This window comes from Grampus griseus (genome assembly GCF_964374135.1).
Source record: "Grampus griseus genome assembly, chromosome: 8".
In the NCBI taxonomy this organism is placed as follows: domain Eukaryota; kingdom Metazoa; phylum Chordata; class Mammalia; order Artiodactyla; family Delphinidae; genus Grampus; species Grampus griseus.
The window spans coordinates 94,462,330-94,481,299 of NC_139002.1; the positions used below are offsets into that span (position 1 = coordinate 94,462,330).

At 40.1% G+C, this 18,970-nt stretch overlaps 1 protein-coding gene across 2 annotated transcripts in view; it reads left to right on the top strand.

Moving 5' to 3' along the window:
• HSD17B12 (hydroxysteroid 17-beta dehydrogenase 12) overlaps window positions 1-18,970 on the top strand; it is a 165,955-nt gene that overhangs the window by 36,299 nt on the left and 110,686 nt on the right. For both annotated transcript variants that reach the window (XM_082659482.1, XM_082659481.1), the window contains one exon: window positions 15,382-15,428. In XM_082659482.1, the coding sequence (XP_082515608.1) occupies window positions 15,382-15,428 (47 nt within the window). The remainder of the gene's footprint in view (window positions 1-15,381; window positions 15,429-18,970) is intronic.

Consider the following 18,970-nt stretch of genomic DNA (forward strand, 5'->3'; position numbering starts at 1 on the left):
CAATTACATAGACTGGACAATTGTCATTTGAATGTTACCTACTCCACGTGAAGAAGAAAATGGAGCCAGGATTACGTAACATATCAGAGATAAGAATCTTGTAACTATGCCATCAACTCATTCTTTTTCTTTGCCTTATTTCTTTGGCCGCACTGTGCGGCCTGTGGGATGTTAGTCCCTGACCAGGATTGAACCCGGGCTGGCCACAGTGAAAGCGCAGAGTCCTAACCATTGGACTGCCAGGGAATTCCCTTCCTTGCCTTATTTCATGATCTAATTTTTTAAAAATTTATTTATTTATATTTTTGGCAGTGTTGGGTCTTCGTTGCTGTGTGTTGGCTTTCTCTAGTTGCCATGAGTGGGGGCTACTCTTCCTTGTGGTGCGTGGGCTTCTTATTGCGGTGGCTTCTCTTGTTGCAGAGCACGGGCTCTAGGCGCGTGGGCTTCAGTAGTTGTGGCACGCGGGCTCAGTAGTTGTGGCTCGCAGGCTCTGGAGCGCAGGCGCAGTAGTTGTGGTGCACGGGCTTAGTTGCTCCATGGCATGTGGGATCTTCCCAGACCAGGGCTCAAACCCATGTCCCCTGCATTGGCAGGCAGATTCTTAACCACTGCACCACCAGGGGAGTCCCTCATGATCTAATTAACCATTAGGATTAGAACTAGATAAAAAGAGAACTTCAGTTCTGTTTCTTTGCTTCCAGTTATTTTGAACTTGTGAACAGTATTTAGCTTCGAATAACAGGTTAGTCAGGCTTTGACATCCTAGAGGCTAGGATGTGATTAAATCAGCTGGACTTAATGATTGTTGTTGTCTGTAAAGTTTAGAGGTTCAGATTACTGGAAGGTAACGGGGGTAGAGAGTAAAGAGAAACGTCCTTCTCAGTATTGAGCACAACATGGGGCCCATTCCCTGGCATGTTATATTTGGGAAACACCAGACAAATTGGCTGGGGTTAAGAGGCTGGTAAAGGAATAATGAAAAATAAAGTTGGATTCTGCATCATCAGATGAATGAGCAAGGAACTCTTTGGAGTAGTTATGTATGCACCATGCATCCTTGCTAAATGTGACTGTTTAGGCACTTTCAAGTTTGTAAGTCAGTGTTCTATTGCATAGTGGGTTCATGTTCTGGGGATCAGATTTAGGATGATGTGACCATTGACAAGTCACTTAATCTTTCTGAGATGGTTACTTTATTTATAAAATTAGATATTGGGAATTCCCTGGCACTTCAGTGCTTGGGACTTGGTGCTTTCACTGCTGGGGCCCGGGTTCAGTCTCTGATTGGGGAGCTAAGATCCCGCAAGCTGCATGGTGTGGCCCCCAAAATAAAAATTAGATATTATAATACGATCTTATTATCTATAACTCTCGCATAGTTGCTGGGGTAGCTACTAATTGAGTGTTGGGACAATTATCTGTAAAGTGCTTGCTACTGTGTTTGGCACAGAGTAGGTCCTCCATAAATTTAGATACATGTAAAAGGGCTGTTCTACCCATGGGAGCAATCCAAATGTAGGTTCCTCTGCATTCTGTTTTGTAAATTGAATGATGTGTTAATGGAAATCTTACTTCCTGAATTCAGGGGACCATAGGGCAAGAGAAATAGCAATTTCTTTTCTTTTCTTGGTCTAGCCCTTGGTGAAAAGCTAATCTTTACTAACTTTTTTAAAAAGAGACTTTTAAAAATTGAGGCAAAATTCTCATAACAGAAAATTAACCATTAACCATTTTAAAGTACACAGTTTGATGGAATTTAGGGCATTCACAGTGTTGTGCAACCATTACTTCTATCTAGTGCCAACACATTTTTCTCACCCTAAAAGGAAACACCATACCAAGTAAGCAGTCACTCTTTATCCCTCTTTCCCCAGCTCCTGGCAACCACTAATCTTTCTTCTCTGTGGATTTACTATGCTGGATGTTTCATGTAAATGGGATCATACAGTGTGTGATCTTTTGTATCTGGCTTCTTTCACTTAGAGTGTTTATACCTAAGGTTCATCCACATTGTAACATGTGCCAGTACTTCATTCCTTTTTATGGCTGAGTAATGTTCCATTGTATGGGTATGCCACATTTTGTATATCCATTCATCAGTTGATGGACATTTGGGTTGTTTCAACTTTTGGGCTATTAATGTACAAGTTTTTGTTTGAATGCGGTTTTCAATTCTTTTGAGTATATACCTAGGAATGGAATTAATGGGTCACATGGTAACTCTGCGTTTATCTTTTTGAGGAGCCACTAAATGGTTTTTCCCCAGTGGCTGTACCATCTGGCTTTCCTACCAGCAATGTAGAAGGACTCCACTTTCTTTCTTTTCTTTTTTTTAATTGCATAATTTCACTATCACGCAGAGAAAATTACGCTAGATCTTTTTCTTTCTTTCTTTCTTTCTTTCTTTCTTTCTTTCTTTCTTTCTTTCTTTCTTTCTTTCTTTCTTTCTTTCTTTCTTTCTTCCTTTCTTTCTTCCTTTCTTTCTTCCTTTCTTTCTTCCTTTCTTTCTTCCTTTCTTCCTTCCTTCCTTTCTTTCTTTCTTTCTTTCTTTCTGGCTGTGTTGGGTGTTTGTTGCTGTGCGCGGGCTTTCTCTAGCTGTGGAGAGCGGGGGCTACTCTTCATTGTGGTGTGCGGGCTTCTCATTGTGGTGGCTTCTGTTTTTGCAGAGCATGGGCTCTAGGCATGCGGGCTTCAGTACTTGTGGCTTTCAGGCTCAGTAGTTGTGGCTCTCAGGCTCTAGAGTGCAGGCTCAGTAGTTGTGACACATGGGCTTAGTTGCTCTGCGACATGTGGGATCTTCCCTGACCAGGAATCGAACCTGTGTCCCCTGCATTGTCAGGCGGATTCTTAATCACTGCACCACCAGGGAAGTCCCCAAGGACTCAACTTTCTGTACGTCCTGACCAACACTTGCTGTTTTCCATTTTCTTTTTAAAAAAAATTGTGGCCAAACTAGTTTGTCATTGTAGTTTTAACTTGTGTTTTCCTAATGATGTTGAACATTTTTTCATGTGCTTGTTAGCCACTTGTATATCTTTTTTGGATAAATATCTATGCAGGTCTTGACCATTTTAATATTGGGTTGTCTTTTTGTTGTTGAGTTGTAGGAATTCTTTATATATTTTGGGTATTGGTCCCTTATTAGATATATGATTTGCAAATATTTTCTCCCATTCTTTGGTTTGTCTTTTCACTCTCTTGATATTGTCCTTTGATGTACAAACAAATGTATGTTTTCTTTTGTTTTTTTTTTTTGCGGTATGCGGACCCCTCACTGTTGTGGCCTCCCCTGCCACGGAGCACAGGCTCCGGACACGCAGGCCCAGCGGCCATGGCCCATGGGCCCAGCCGCTCCGCAGCACGTGGGATCCTCCTGGACCGGGGCGCAAACCTGCGTCCCCTGCCTTGGCAGGCGGACTCTCAACCACTGCGCCACCAGGGAAGCCCACAAATTTAGTTTTGATGAGGTCCAACCTACCTATTTTTTTCTTTCGTTGCATATACTTTTGATGTACTTTTAGTAGCTTCTTAATTTTCCTTTCTGTACCCCTTCCCCTTCCTAATATTCCTCACCTATTGCTAATATTTGTTGAGAATTTATAATATGATAAGTTCCATGCTAAGTACATTGTATACATTATGCTGTTTAATTCTCAAACAATCCAGTATGGTGAGTACTATTATTAACATTATTTTATTGAGTCTTTACAGTACCTCTGTGGGACAGATGGTGTTGTCTTCACTTTATAGATAAAGAAACTGAGACAGTAGAGGTTAAGTAGCTCCTGATAGTTGGCAGAGTTTGCATTTGAACCTGGACTTGGAACCTTGCTGGTCTGATTTTACCACCCATGTTCTTAACCACTTTACATGCTCCCTTTGTGCTTAAATGGCAAAAGCCTAAATAAAGGCTTTCCTCTGTGGGGTCTTAGTAGGCCTGTGATCCAGAAGTAGTAACCTCTTTGTTCCCAGTCAGAATTCCTACTCTCAGGAGGCCCCTTGTGTGTTACCCTCACATTTTGGGTATTCCCAAAGGAAGCCACAAAGCAGTTTGAATCCACTAAATCAGGCAGAGGCAGAAGGATTGATAACCTTTTAATTCTTGTGCAAGGGTTTGCATTTTAAAGAGGATGTGGCATTCACTGAAATGAATCATTATCTGCCAAGGTTTTCAGTTAACCAAGTAAAGTGAAAGAATCAGGCAGAAGATATTTTTGGGTTTTGGTGCCGCCAGAATGTTATTACTCGGCCTTGCCTGGAAGTGGGCCCAGGGGATTAGCTGCCTTAAGTGGGTCCTACTTTTTGCAGTTTCTTCCTTTTCTCTGTTCTGAACCTCTGGGTGCTTTGAATGTTGTCTTGTTCTGTTTTGCTTTTGTTCGTTAGTTTTTGAAGTGGCAGATTATAACTGGCTGCCCATTTGGTTGGGTCAAGGGAAAAGGAGGGAAGGTTAAGAGAGAGAGAGAGCTGTTCAGTAGGGAACCCAAGAGGACGTAGTGGGAGAGGGGCCTATGCAGTACTGGGATAGCATGTTTGTAAACTGACCCTTTTCTTTCCATAGTAGTATACTGTACTTGAGAAGAGGTGTGTACTTCCCCAAACCGTGAAGTTGTGGGAAATGCCCACAGTATCAAGGTGGATGCATAATCTGATGGTTTTTCCTATAAAAATTCTTTAATAAAATATGATGAGAACAAGTTGTAGTTGTCTTTATTTTGCATCACTTTCACTGCTTCTCTTTAATAAAAATGCAGGAAGTTGCTGCCGTTTTATTAACTTGCAGGCTGCATGCCTCTCTTCTTTGTTCTTTGTTAAATATGAGCTGCCATGTGTTAGACTACTTTAGCATTTGCTGTTAGGACTTCAGTGGTTTCTAAATTCAGCCTGGCTAAGCCTGTTCCCTGTTTGCCTGAATCAATTGGGACTGCTATTTTTAGCAACAAAAGGGGATTGAAATAGCAATTTTCTTTCCCTGTAATAGATCCCGAAGAGGAATACTGATGCAAGCTCTCTGTCATTTTCTATTCTCGCCACCCAGCAAAAGCACTCAGAGGAACGGCAGCTGTCGTGGTTTGCGGCAGTATTAATCTTTAATCAATCGAGTGTTTTCAGCATTAAGGTGTTGGGGGAGGGGTGGGGAGGGGTGGGTCAGGAGAAGGAACCTGCTTGGAATAACTTAAGCTCTCATGCATGGGCTCTGCAGTCAGAATTTGGTGGGTAGTGGCAGAGAATAGAGAGAAGAGCTAAAAATAGCATGTGTGCTTCCAGTGTTCCTCTAGTCTATTTTTGATGTTTGATTTTGATAAGGTTGATTGAGTTCTTACTAAAAATGTCTGTTCCTAGCAAGTTGAGGACAAAAAGAGTAGAATATTTTTAACCTACACAAACAGAAGCATTTTTGTTGACTTTATAAAATCTGGAAGCTGAGCCCTGGTCAGTTGCCAGTATTTTATATAATCTGTAACAAGCTAGACACTTCTGGATGCCAAGTTGGGATATTCTTTATAGTTGTCAGTTTCCATCTTCTCAAAGGCTTGCAAATTTGGTTTCTGGTGTTATATTTATATATGAAAACATAAGCCTTTTTGAATCTCCTTTTCCCCCCCTCCCTTCTCTCCTTCCTCTACCTCAGTTCTGGCCCTGGCTGTCATAAATTACTCTCACAACCCATAGGGTTGTGGGTAATACCTGAGGCCACTGGGTTATGCATGGGCAATACCTGTAGCTTTTTTCTGTGTATTGTTGAAAACTACCTTAAGTTATCCACTTGCTCCATGGCAAAGTGGAATCTGAGAACACCGAGTGTTAATTGAAGAAGCCAATCTTAATGACAAGAACAGAGAACTGTCCTTTGAAAATGTGTATCTGTAGATTCATCATAAACTAAGTTAAACTTCTGAAATTTCTTAAATTTTATTTTCGATCACTGATTCTTGATGTTGAGAGGGGCTGAAGAGTAGGTGGGGTTGTGTACAGTAGGTGATTGGGTGTTATTTCTAAAAAAGTGGGTAAAGCAGTGGGGAGTGTCACGAGAGGCTAGTTTTCCATTCATAATCTCCTTTTATTCATTCACTCATCTCACAAAACCTCATTCATCTTCTTCTTTTTGCCAGGCACCGCGCTAGCACTTAGACTGTGGTGACCCAGACCCTTATGGAAACCTATATGATGAATGTCATGCAGGGGAGGTACAGAGTACCATGGGGCCAGTGAGCTATGAGAGCCTGCTAGTCTAGAGGTCAAGGAAAGCTTAAGGGAGAGGAGATGTTCAAGTGAAGATGTCAAGGATGGGAGAGAGAAAGTGGGGGATGTGAAATTGGGAGTAGAGGGAACAACATTTGTGAAAAGAGAGCATGTTACCTTGTAGGAACTGGAAAAAATTCAGCATGACTAGGGCAGCGGGTGGTAGGGGGAAAGTGATGAGAGGTGAGGTCAGCTCATGGAAGACCTTGTAAAGAATAAGGGCAGTGGGAAATGACTGACAGATTTTTGGCAGGGAAGTGATGTCACATCTGCCCAATGGAGTGATCACTTTGGCTGCAGTGCGGAGAATGAGTTGGAGAGGAATAAGAAAGGGAGCAAGGGGCTTCCCTGGTCTTGCAGTGGTTAAGAATCCGCCTGCCAATGCAGGGGACACAGGTTTAAGCCCTGCTCGGGGAAGATCCCACATGCCACGGAGCCACTAAGCCCATGTGCCACAACTACTGAGCCTGCGCTCTAGAGCCCGCGAGCCACAACTACTGAAGCCTGCGTGCCTAGAGCCCGTGCTCTGCAGCAAGAGAAGCCACCCAATGAGAAGCCCGTGCGCCGCAATGAAGAGTAGCGCCCCGCTTGCCGCAACTAGAGAAAAACCCGTGCACAGCAACAAAGACCTAATGCAGCCAAAATAAATATAAATAAATAAATTAAAAAAAAAAGGGAGCAGGTGAAGTAGTTAGAAGGCTGTTGCAGTAGTTCTTGTGGGAGATGAATGCTGGTAGCCCCAGGTGGTGGCAATGGGGAGACGTGACTAGATTTGTGTTCCAGGTTTTATATAATTAGCAATAGGGAAATATTGTTGCTTCTTGACAGAAGAATGAGATCATAAAAATGGTGTTTGAGAAAGATAATTCTTAGCTGTGTATTGCATGAATCAAGCGGGAAGGAACTGAAAGGGTCGTTGCACAAGTCCTTGTGTGTTGGGATGATAGCTTAGACTAGGGTGAGAGCTGTTGTGAGAATTAACTGGATAATATCAATGAAGTACTTTGAGCAAATAGTCCTATAATGATGTGAATAGTGTCGATGAAAATAATAAACAATCAGTAATGAGACTAGAAAAAGAGTTCTATTTGAACTGAACTGAGAACTATAGCTGGGGAAACAGCCTTCAGATAACTCTTGAGAAACTGCTCCTGAGAAGCCTGGTTTTCAGTATGGTTTTATATCTTGTCGGAAGAGAGAACATTAAACAACTCAGGGATACATTTCTTCAAGGTTTCCAAAAAAACGACCAGCATGTACACGGTGAGTCAGTATGGCCTTGGCGAAGGGAGTCTTATCATCAAAGGAGTACCAGCACTGGCGTCCCAGGAAGGGAGACAGTTAATCTTTATTTTTAACGTGGATGTTCTTTACTTCTCATCAATGCGCCCTTTTCTTTAATAATTAAAGCAGATGTACAGTGTGTGTTTGATAGGCCACAAACAGGCTGTTTCAGTTAAAATAAAATTCAAGTTAACTCATATATAAGCCAGAATGGCTTCCCTATACCTCAAGATGTGAAAATTTATTTTATCAATATTAAATATTTTGTTTTAACAATTTACTGACAGCTTACTCTTGCTTTTCTGGCCCTGTAATAGTCACTTTAACAATATAGAAGTTTATTTATTTTTCACCCAGTTTAAAGAAGACCAGACAGGCTTTTTGTGTATGTTGGTTTTTTTTTTTTTTTTGGCTACTCCTCGCAGCATGCAGGATCTTAGTTTCCCAAGGAGGGATCAAACCTGCGCCCCCTGCAGTGGAAGCTCGGAGTCCTAACCACTGGACTGCCAGGGAATTCCCACTTTTTGTGTATGTTTAATTCTCTGTGGTAAGCAGTTAATAAAAAAAGAACTGATTGGTTGGAAAAAAAACCTGGCATAGAAATTCCATGGAGTCATGAAAAACCTTGAGTATGTTCCTTCATCTTAGCCCATGGCTTCTACCCTCAAGGTTACTTCCTGATTCAAGACTGCTGGAGCTACAGCCATCATTTTTTGAATTGGCTAGACGATGGGCAGAAAGGGGCCTCTCCCTGCTGAGTCACTCCTTTAAGCAGCCTTTCTCAAAGTCCCTCACCACACTGCATCTTATTTTCAAGATTTAATCCCATGGCCACACCTAGCTGCTAGGGAGATTGTGTTCCAGGCCACGATTGCTGCAAAGAAGGAAGGGAAGGATGGGTACTGAGGAAGATAGCAGGCTCTGGCCCGTGTGTGTACATAACATGAGAAGGATGGGTCCCCAGGATGGTTTTTGCACATTGCATCATCTTTCGGTGTGGCTATGAGTGCTTAATTTTTTCATCTTAAGAAAATGCAAAAAACAAGTAGTATTTCTAATTTGGATGATTTGGAAGCTGGTGTTTGTTTCATTTGGTTTTCATTGCAAGGTGGTAGGTATATCAGGGTGATAGTGCTTAGATCGTGTTTCTCAAAAGACCTACCAAGAAATGATCTTAGGTACTGCATTGATGAATATTTTAAAATGTTAATGGTTTTTTTACATACATATTTTACACTAATCTATATTTATTGAAACCGGTAGTCTTTTACAATAATCAAGTAGTTAAGTAAATAGTAGTCCAGTAATTAAGATTTCTATTAAATTTAATTCTTTAAAAATCAGTTTTAAGAATGTATTAGGTGACCTTAGGAAACACTGACTTAAGCAGTGCTACACTGATTTTTGGAAAACTGGAATAGACGAAGAACCTGCTGGATCAGTTTACACCATCTTTCTATTGCTGGTAGGAAAGGACTTCTGTTTTTGGAAAGGCAATACAAGCACACGGTTAAAAAATACCAACAGTAAGAAGAGTAAAAAATAGTAACCTCTTCCCTGTATTTCCCCAATGCCCCAGAACAGCTGCCAAAAGACTTTTGATTTAAGGTATGCTTTAATTAACTTCAGTAGTTGTGGCTTGTGGGCTCTAGAGCGCAGGCTCAGTAGTTGTGACGCACGGGCTTAGTTGCTCCGCTGCATGTGGGATCTTCCCGGACCAGGGCTCAAACCCATGTCCCCTGCATTGGCAGGCGGATTCTTAACCACTGCGCCACCAGGGAAGACCCAAGGATTTTTTTTTTTTCTATCCAACTGTGAGCTGCTGTCTCTGCTACTACTGTTGGAAGGTATGTAGCTTTAAAGCAAAGAATATATCTTTAAAAGCAAAGGCAGGATAATCCTTGTCCCCATCCTCCCTGTCTTAAATAAACAAATTTATTATTATTAATTTTTGGCATCAAGTAAAACTTTTATGAGTGAGTAAAGTTTGACAGATGACTTGGTTGTGTCTGTACATTATTTCAAAGATATTACCTATCATATGACTTAGAGAACTAAAGAATTTGTCATTTCCTTTGATGGGGAAATGATACTTGATCCCCCATTGCCTGGCCATTGTACGTGACTATTATAGAACTGCAGTGGTGCTTACAGAGATGAATAAAGGAGGCTCTTGGTTTCCAATTTTATTTTTTGTTTCTTTATGCCCATAAAAATAATTTTTATACTCTTCTATTTTCTCAGGAAAAAAACATACTTGTGAGGCAGTATCTGACTTATGTGTAACTATACAGTTCTGCATTTGGTTTTGAGAATTATCAGAATATGGAAAAGTGATATTTTAATCTATCTAAAAAGATCAGAGGCTAAATTTTTAATATTTATACAATTTAAAAAATTTTAATATTTATACAGTTTAAAGTCATATTATTTCTGTTTAATATTTGAAGTCTTAACCGTGAAATGGGTGATTTATGGAACACCTAATAACCACAGTGGGTCTTTATACATCATTGTATTCTCTGTAGTCATACACATAATAGTTTCTAAAAAGTGTTAGTTTGATTTAAATTTGATAGTTAATAGCAGATGATAGGAAAAAATGTTCTTGTTGGGAGCATAAAGCTAAATCTTTTGAGAAGTGTGTTTAGTATTCTCAACTTAGTCTACTTTAAAATGTTTAAGAGGGACCTTGGGGGACTTCCAGTTTTAAAATAGCCAAGTAACAGTATTTCTAGCCTTTTATCTCTTGGAAATCCTCTCTAATAATTAGGAGAATAAGGAACAGAAAGCACCATTTTGATGAAACTAGGGAACTTCTGAAATCCCTCATCCCCAGTCACAGCGAATGAAGTTGGAAGAGTGATAACTTACCTCACTGAGCCGACACCTGAGTGCTCATGGATGGTCCACCATTGGGAAGCAAGCAAGTTTGCTCTGCACCCCAGAAAAGCACAGGAATTACAAGTATCAGGTACCTCAAAAGACAGGGATGGGGAAGGGCACTGAACCAGATGTGCTTGAGACTCCAGAAAATTGGGCACAGAAGAGGGCAGAGGTGAGATACGAGACTGAGAACAGGGGTTAGGTGAAAAGTCTACAGACTAATAGCTGCCCAACTACCCAGCAGCCAGAAGACTGGAATTTGGGAAATGCTTAAGAGATACTGAAGGGTCCTAGGGAAAATGCAGATACTGACTTGTGGATTCCCTAATCAAAAAGCTGGTTTGCCCATCGATTACCCTGTAGTGGGGGTCACAGCATAGTCATCCCACCCGTGTACACTAATTGCCATGTTATTGCCTCCAAGATGAGAGAGACCAAAACAATCAAAAGGAACTTAGAGGAAACAGAATAAAAGAGTAGAAGAAAGTGTAAATATGTAAACAAAGTCTAATTAATGTCCTCAGAGATAAGAGAAGATAGTGGATTTATGATAAGAGTAAACTGCTGCTTTAAAAAGAGAAAGAGCAATCAGAATACAGAAGAGCTCTTCAAAATTAAAAAATTGGCAACTTAAGTTTAAAAAGTCAGTAGAACATTTGGAAGATAAAAGGTGAAGAAATTTCCAGGAAAGTAAACAAGAAGAAAAGTAAGATTCATAGAGAAACTCTTACAGTCTGAACTCTGATTAATGGAAATTCTAGAGAAGAATGTGAAGAAATTATCAAAGAATTAATACATAAGAAAATTGCCAGAATTGAAGATCATGGATTTTCAGGCCCATCAGCACCAATGAATGGAAGAGCACCCAGCCCAAGCTCTGTTACCAGGACAGAGTCCTAAAGATTAAGTAACAATCCTAAAAGCCCCAGTGACCAAAAAGTTCATTTGCAAATTGTCTGAAATCAGAATGGTGAAACATTCTTTTTAAACAATACTGGTGCAGTGGAGAGTTGTTTTTAATTTTTTGTTAAAAATGATCTGTTTAGAATTCCATACCTAGTGTCGACTTAAAAACAAATGCACAACCTAAAAGTTGAAATTTATGTTTTATTCGGTGGACATACTGAGGACTTAAGCCCAGGAGACAGCCTCTCAAATAGCACTGAGGGAGGTAAGGGAGGAGCCAGGTTACATAGGAGTTTTCGCAACAAAACCAAGTAATCAAAAGATTGCTGTTAATTAAAGAAAACCAGACTTCTCAAGTTAATGAATTTAGCACTTTTCCATATATGGGAAGATGCAAGAGACTGCGTTTATTGAAGTCATTCCTTTGATATGCACCCTAAAAGGCCAGTATCCTGTTTCTCTCCATCCTGAACCCCCTCAGGGTGCACACGTGGGGGTGGCTATGGCTTGATGGCCTCAACATCCGTTCTTTACTGATATGGCAGGTGACATTCTTTGTCCACACTAGTTAAACTATTATGTGTGAAGTTAGAAATAGACTTTATTTTTAAAGATATAAAAATGTAAAAAAAATTTGCTTCAAACTGTCACATGAAGAGATGTGATAACCAAATTTAATATGATATTCTGGATGGCATCCTACAACAGAAGGACACTCAGTAACAAGACAGTCTGAAAAAATATGAACTTTAGTTAATAATAATGTATCATAATTGGTTCATTAATTGTGACAAATTTACCACACTAATGTAAGATGTTAGTAATAGGATAAACTGGCTTGGAGTATAGGCAATACTCTGTATTATCTTCCCTTTTTTTTTTTTTGGTAAGTCTAAAACTTATTTTAAAATCTAAAATTTACTTTTAAAATGTTTACAAAATGTATCTTCATGCATCCTTTCTTGGGAAGCTAGATGTGCTGCATAATGAGGGAATAGAACAAGATCTAGAAAATAAGAGCTTCAACCCAGGAGAGACAGTCTAAGGGAATTCCCAAGATTATGCTCTAGAACAATAGCTGTGCCACAGAGTGTTCCAGGTCGGAGGAGGATGAAAGCTGGAGTGCTCTGTGAAGGCGATCTTTAAGGGGAAGAAAAAAAAGTAATGGAACAAATTGATGGGGTTGATCATGTGGAAAATTATATCGAGAGGCTGTTAGAGACTGGGGGAAATTTTAAAAAGAAAACTACGCAAATGCAATAAAAAGGCAATTTTAATTCCAGGAGAACAAAAACGTTGATTAGGAAAGAGAATGTAATTCTACTATACTGTTTGGTTCACTAGTGGATAATATATTTTTCTAGCCACAGTAATTGTTGTATAATAAAGAATTTGACTGACCTTTGTTCCTGGGAGGGAGCATCTAGATCCTTGGAATTTCCTAAGTGATAGGAGTGTCTTTGTTATTTATGGTGGGCTCTGATAGTTTATACTAATGAAATCACTCAAGGTGGGACTGTATAGAGCTTCAGGATGGGGGCTGGTCCTGCCAGAAACACCAACCATGTGATTAGAAGATTGGAGCTTTGAGCCTTGTGATACCAACTCAACCCTCCAACCTCTGGTGAGGGAAGGGAGGAGGTTTGGAGATTGAGTTCAGTCCTGTGACCAATGATTCAGTCAGCCATGCCTTTGTAATGAAACCCAGTGAAAACTCTGGACCCTTAAACTTGATGTAGATTCTTCCTAGTGGGTGAACACATTGATGTGCTGGGTGAGGGTGGGGGGATGACCTGCCCTGATTCAGAGAGGGCATGGAAGCTCTGCATTTGGGACCACCCTTGACGTTGCCCTAAGTGGCTTATTCATTTGGTTGGTCCTGATTTGTATCCTTTATTATAAAGCCGTAATCATGAACTGTAAGTTATCCTGATGTCTGTGAGTCATTCTAGTGAATTATTGAACCTGAGGAGTTATGGGAACCGGGAACTTTGCAGTCAAGTAGTCACAAGTGTTGGTGGCCTAGGGACCCCTGAGCTTGTGGCTGGTGTCTGCATTGTGGGCAGTTTTGCTGGGGACCATGTCTTTCACCTGTGGGATCTGTACTAACTCTGGGTGGTTAATATCATAATTGAGTTGCAGTATTACAATAAGGTAAACACTGACAAGTGACAGAATCTTGTGATATAACTTCATTGGAAGGATGGGGAAAATATAAAGGGAGTAAAAGTTCTCATCAACCCTAATGAGTCAAGTAATATATTGATGAATCAGGAAATTACAGTGTAACATAGGATTTAGAACATGTAAAGATAAGGAAAAACAATTAAAAGCAATAAAAATGGTTGCTTCTGGGGAAGGAATAGGAAGGTGCAGAAGGATAGGGGTAAAGTCCTGTTTTTTTGGGTTTTTTTTTTTTTTTTTGCGGTACGCGGGCCTCTCACTGTTGTGGCCTCTCCAGTTGCGGAGCACAGGCTCCGGACGTTCAGGCTCAGCGGCCATGGCTCACGGGCCCAGCCTCTCCGCGGCATGTGGGATCTTCCTGGACCGAGGCATGAACCCGTGTCCCCTGCATCGGCAGGCGGACTCTCAACCACTGTGCCACCAGGGAAGCCCCAGTCCTGGTATTTTTGGCCTAAAAATTTGTAACTGTTATCTTTTTTGGACTAAGTTATGTATTAGACATAAATAAAATCACTTTAAAAAGAAGGAGCTTGACTGTAGGCTGTCAGTAGTTCATCAGGAAATAAACTTGGACAGTGAGATGTGTATATGTGGGGGGTGTTTTGGGGGATGCTCTCAGGAAGAGCACCTGTGAGGAAGCAAAGGAAGCCGAGTAGGGCAGAGGGAGAAGTCAAACTGTGATGCAGGAGTCAAACCTGATCCCACGGGAAGCTCTGAACCTGGGATGGTGCTTCAGAGATGCTTAAGTGATGCTTAAGGGAGCTGGATCTTTGTGTGGACCAGTCATTAGACATGTACTGCCCAGGGGAGGAGCTATAACCTTGGGCAAGGCAGCTCCCTTTGGCTCAGGGCAGTTCCTGGGAGATGCTCACTTGTGAGCTGACAGCAGATAACACTCCTGGCAAGAGGATTGCCTGAAGACCTCTGTGCTGGAAGGGAGGATGTGGTTGGTGCTCTAACAGTACCCATTACAAACTCCAAAAACTGGAGAATCTAGAAAAGGAAGGTTTGATATCCCTTAGGCAAATTTTATAATCTCTAGTCCTGGCATATTCTGAGCTATCCAGGATTTTTTTTTAAATTTATTTTATTTTTGACTGTGTTGGGTCTTTGTTGCTGTGTGCGGGTTTTCTCTAGTTGCGGCGAGCGGGGACTACTCTTCTTTGCAGTGCGCGGGCTTCTCATTGCGTACTGTGTTAATATATCCTAATTTACTTATTCTCTTGTAGTTTATTATTTGGGCTTGTTTACCAACTATACGTAAATAAAGCTACCATGGACATTGTTTTGGTAACATGATGCCTATTACCTCTTGGAAATTGTTAAGTCATAGATAGGCACACATTTATTTCTGGACATAATGTAAAATCGTTTTTCCAAAATGACTGTGTCCATTTACAGTGCCACCAGCAGTGTATGAGAGTTCTAGTTGCTCCACATCCTTGTCAACACTTGGTATTGCAGTCTTTTAAATTTTAGCCATTGTCATGGATATTCATTCCTAAATTTGAGCCACTGGTAATTGCTCCATCTTTTACATCAAGTACAATTGACCATTGAACAGCATGGGGGGGTTAGGGGCACAGACCCTCCATACAGTTGGAAATTCAAGTATAACTTTACATTTGGCTCTCAGTATCTGGATCTTGCATCCGAGGTTTTGCATCTGTAGATTCAACCAACCTTGGATCGTGTAGTACTGTAGTATGTATTTATTGGAAAAAATATCCGCGTATAGGTGGACCCTTGCAGTTCAAACCCATGTTGTTCAACGGTCAACTGTATTACACAGGTCTTCTTGTGTCTAATTGGTGGGTCCTAACTGTGATCACTTCTCCATTGTAATTCTTAAACTAAACTGTTACTATTTTCTTTTCTCAGTTGTCACGGGTAGTACTGATGGAATTGGAAAATCATATGCAGAAGAGGTAGGTAATTTTCAAGACTTTTCTTTTTGGTATAAGAATATAAGAACAGATATAGAATGATCTCTTACAGTAGTTTTGATTTTTGAAGTTAAAAGCACAAATATAGTGTTACATTATATAATAGATGTACTTTGTTTCGATCTTGTTAGAAATGCTATGTTCGCTTAAACACAACTTTAAAACAAATTTTTGTGCAAAATGTGTGTCAAACTTTTTATCCTGGAAAGTTGGAGTTGTGAAAATTTTAGTGTAATTTTATTTTGTATTGTGTAACTATAGACAGTTCTCAGTTTTTAAAGTTAATTGTTTTGGATTATTTTCCAAAAGGTAGACAGATTATTAGAGAGTGGTTACATCTCCAAACAAGTCCATGGCATCATTTTCACAAGAAGGACTGTGATGGATGGACAGATATTGACAGACACAGGCAAAAGATTCAAGTTCTCTGTAATGTAATTGAAGGAAGGGAAACCATGATAGTTTGAAGACCACTGTACAAAGCTCTCCTGTGAAGGAGAGCTTCCCTGCCTTCCAGTTCCACAGAGGCACCAATAGCCTCTGATATTGGCCGATTGTGATGAAGGTCCTGACAGATCCATTGAATCTCTCATTTGTCCTTTAAAAAGGGTTTAAAAAAAAAATCCTTTGTTTTCCCAGCTCTTTATTTTGAGTATAAAAACTACAGAAAAGTTTCAGGAAGAGTATACAATGAACACCCATACACCTTTCACAAGGATTCGCCAGCTGTTAACATTTTGCTACATTTAACTTATAATTTGGCTGGACTATTTGGGAGTTACAGACATTGTAACAGTTCACTCCTAAATATTTCAGCTTGAAACTTCAGAGAACTAGAATATTCACTAGAATATTCAATATACTGTGGTTGTAACCACAGTACAGTGGTCACACATAGGAAGTTTAACTTGACACAATACTGTTATACAATATACAGTCCATATACAAGTTTCCCAATTGTCCCATTAATGTATTTCATAGAGCTTCTTTTTTTGTTCCAAAATCCATTTAAGGATTATGCATTGCTGCTTTTTTTTTTTTTTTTTTTTTTGCGGTACGTGGGCCTCTCACTGTTGTGGCCTCTCCTGCTGCGGAGCACAGGCTCTGCACGCGCAGGCCCAGCGGCCATGGCTCACGGGCCCAGCTGCTCCGCGGCATGTGGGATCCTCCTGGACCGGGGCATGAACCCGCGTACCCTGCATCGGCAGGTGGACTCACAACCACTGCGCCACCAGGGAAGCCCCATGCATTGCTTCTTAATGTCATATCTCTTGACTAGGAGAGTTCCCTAGCCCCTCCTTTTTTTCTCTTTTTTCTTTTATAACAGTGGCATTTTTTTAAAAACCTAGGCCAGTTGTTTTGTAGATTTCTCAATTTGGGTTTGTCTGATTGTTTCCTCATGATTATATTCAAGTTAAGTATTTTTTAGCAGGAATGCTACACAGGTGATACTGTATTCTTTTGAGTTTATCTTATCAGGAGCCACAAGAAGTCCATTTGTTCCTTTATTGATTATGTTAAAATAAATCATTTATTAAGATGTTGTCTACCATAATTTTCCATTATAAAAGTACCTTTTCCCCTTTGTAATTAATAATCTGTGGGATGATACTTTGAGACTGTAAGGATATTTCATTTCCCAACAATCTTCCACCCAACGTGTGTTGCTGTTTTTTGCCTAAATTAGTTGTTACTAGGGTGGTTTAAAAACGTTAATTTTCTGAAAATTTGAATTTTATTTAATTTAATTTTTTATACAGCAGGTTCTTATTAGTCATCAGTTTTATCCACGTCAGTGTATACATGTCAATCCCAATTGCCCAATTCATCACACCACCACCACCAGCCCCGCTGCTTCCCGCCCTTGGTGTCCATACGTTTGTTCTCTACATCTGTGTCTCTATTTCTGCCCTGCACACCTGTTCATCTGTACCACTTTTCTGGGTTCCACATAATATGCGTTAATATACGATATTTGTTTTTCTCTTTCTGACTTGCTGCACTCTGTATGACAGTCGCTAGATCCATCCATGTCTCTACAAATGACCCAATTTCGTTCCTTTTTATGGCTGAGTAATATTCCATTGTATATATGTGCCACATCTTCTTTATCCATTCATCTGTCGATGGGCATTTAGGTTGCTTCCATGACCCGGCTATTGTAAACAGTGCTGCAGTGAACATTGGGGTGCATGTGTCTTTTTGAATTATGGTTTTCTCTGGGTATATGCCCAGTAGTGGGATTGCTGGGTCATAGAGTAATTCTATTTTTAGTTTTTTAAGGAACCTTCATGCTTTTATCCATAGTGGCTGTATCAGTTTACATTCCCACCAACAGTGCAAGAGGGTTCCCTTTTCTCCACACCCTCTCCAGCATTTGCTGTTTCTAGGTTTTCTGATGGTGTGAGGTGATACCTCATTGTATTTTGATTTGCATTTCTCTAATAATTAGTGATGTTGAGCAGCTTTTCATGTGCTTCCTGGCCATCTGTATGTCTTCTTTGGAGAAATGTCTGTTTAGGTCTTCTGCCCAGTTTTGGATTGGGTTGTTTGTTTTTTTAATATTGAGCTGCATGAGCTGTTTGTATATTTTGGAGATTAATTCTTTGTATGTTGATTCGTTTGCAAACATTTCCTCCCATTCTGAGGGTTGTCTTTTCGTCGTGTTTGTAGTTTCCTTTGCTTTGCAAAAGCTTTTAAGTTTCATTAGGTCCCATTTGTTTATTTTTGTTTTTATTTCCATTACTCTAGGAGGTGGATCAAAAAAGATCTTGCTGTGATTTATGTCAAAGAGTGTTCTTCCTGTGTTTTCCTCTAAGAGTTTTATGGTGTCCAGTCTTACATTTAGGTCTTTAATCCATTTGGGGTTTACTTTTGTGTATGGTGTTAGGGAGTGTTGTAATTTCATTCTTTTACATGTAGCTGTCCAGTTTTCCCAGCACCACTTACTGAAGAGACTGTCTTTTCTCCATTGTATATCCTTGCCTCCTTTGTCATAGATTAGTTGATCATAGGTGCATGGGTTTGTCTCTGGGCTTTCTATCCTGTTCCATTGATCTATATTTGTTTTTGTGCTGGTACCATATTATCTTGATTACTGTAGTTTTATAGTATAGTCTGAAGTCAGGGAGTCTGATTCCTCCAGCTCTGCTTTTTTCCCTCAAGACTGCTTTGGCTATTTGGGGTCTTTTGTGTCTCCATACAGAATTTATGATTTTTTTGTTCTAGTTCTGTAAAAAATGCCACTGGTGATTTGATAGGGATTGCACTGAATCTGTAGGTTGATTTGGGTAGTAGTCATTTTCATAATATTGATTCTTCCAATCCAAGAACATGGTATATCTGTCCATCTGTTTATATCATCTTTAATTTCTTTCATTAGTGTCTTATAGTTTTCTGCATACAGGTCTTTTTTCTCCCTAGGTCGGTTTATTCCTAGGTATTTTATACTTTTTGTTGCAGTGGTAAATGGGAGTGTTTCCTTAATTTCGCTTTCAGATTTTTCATCATTAGTGTATAGGAAC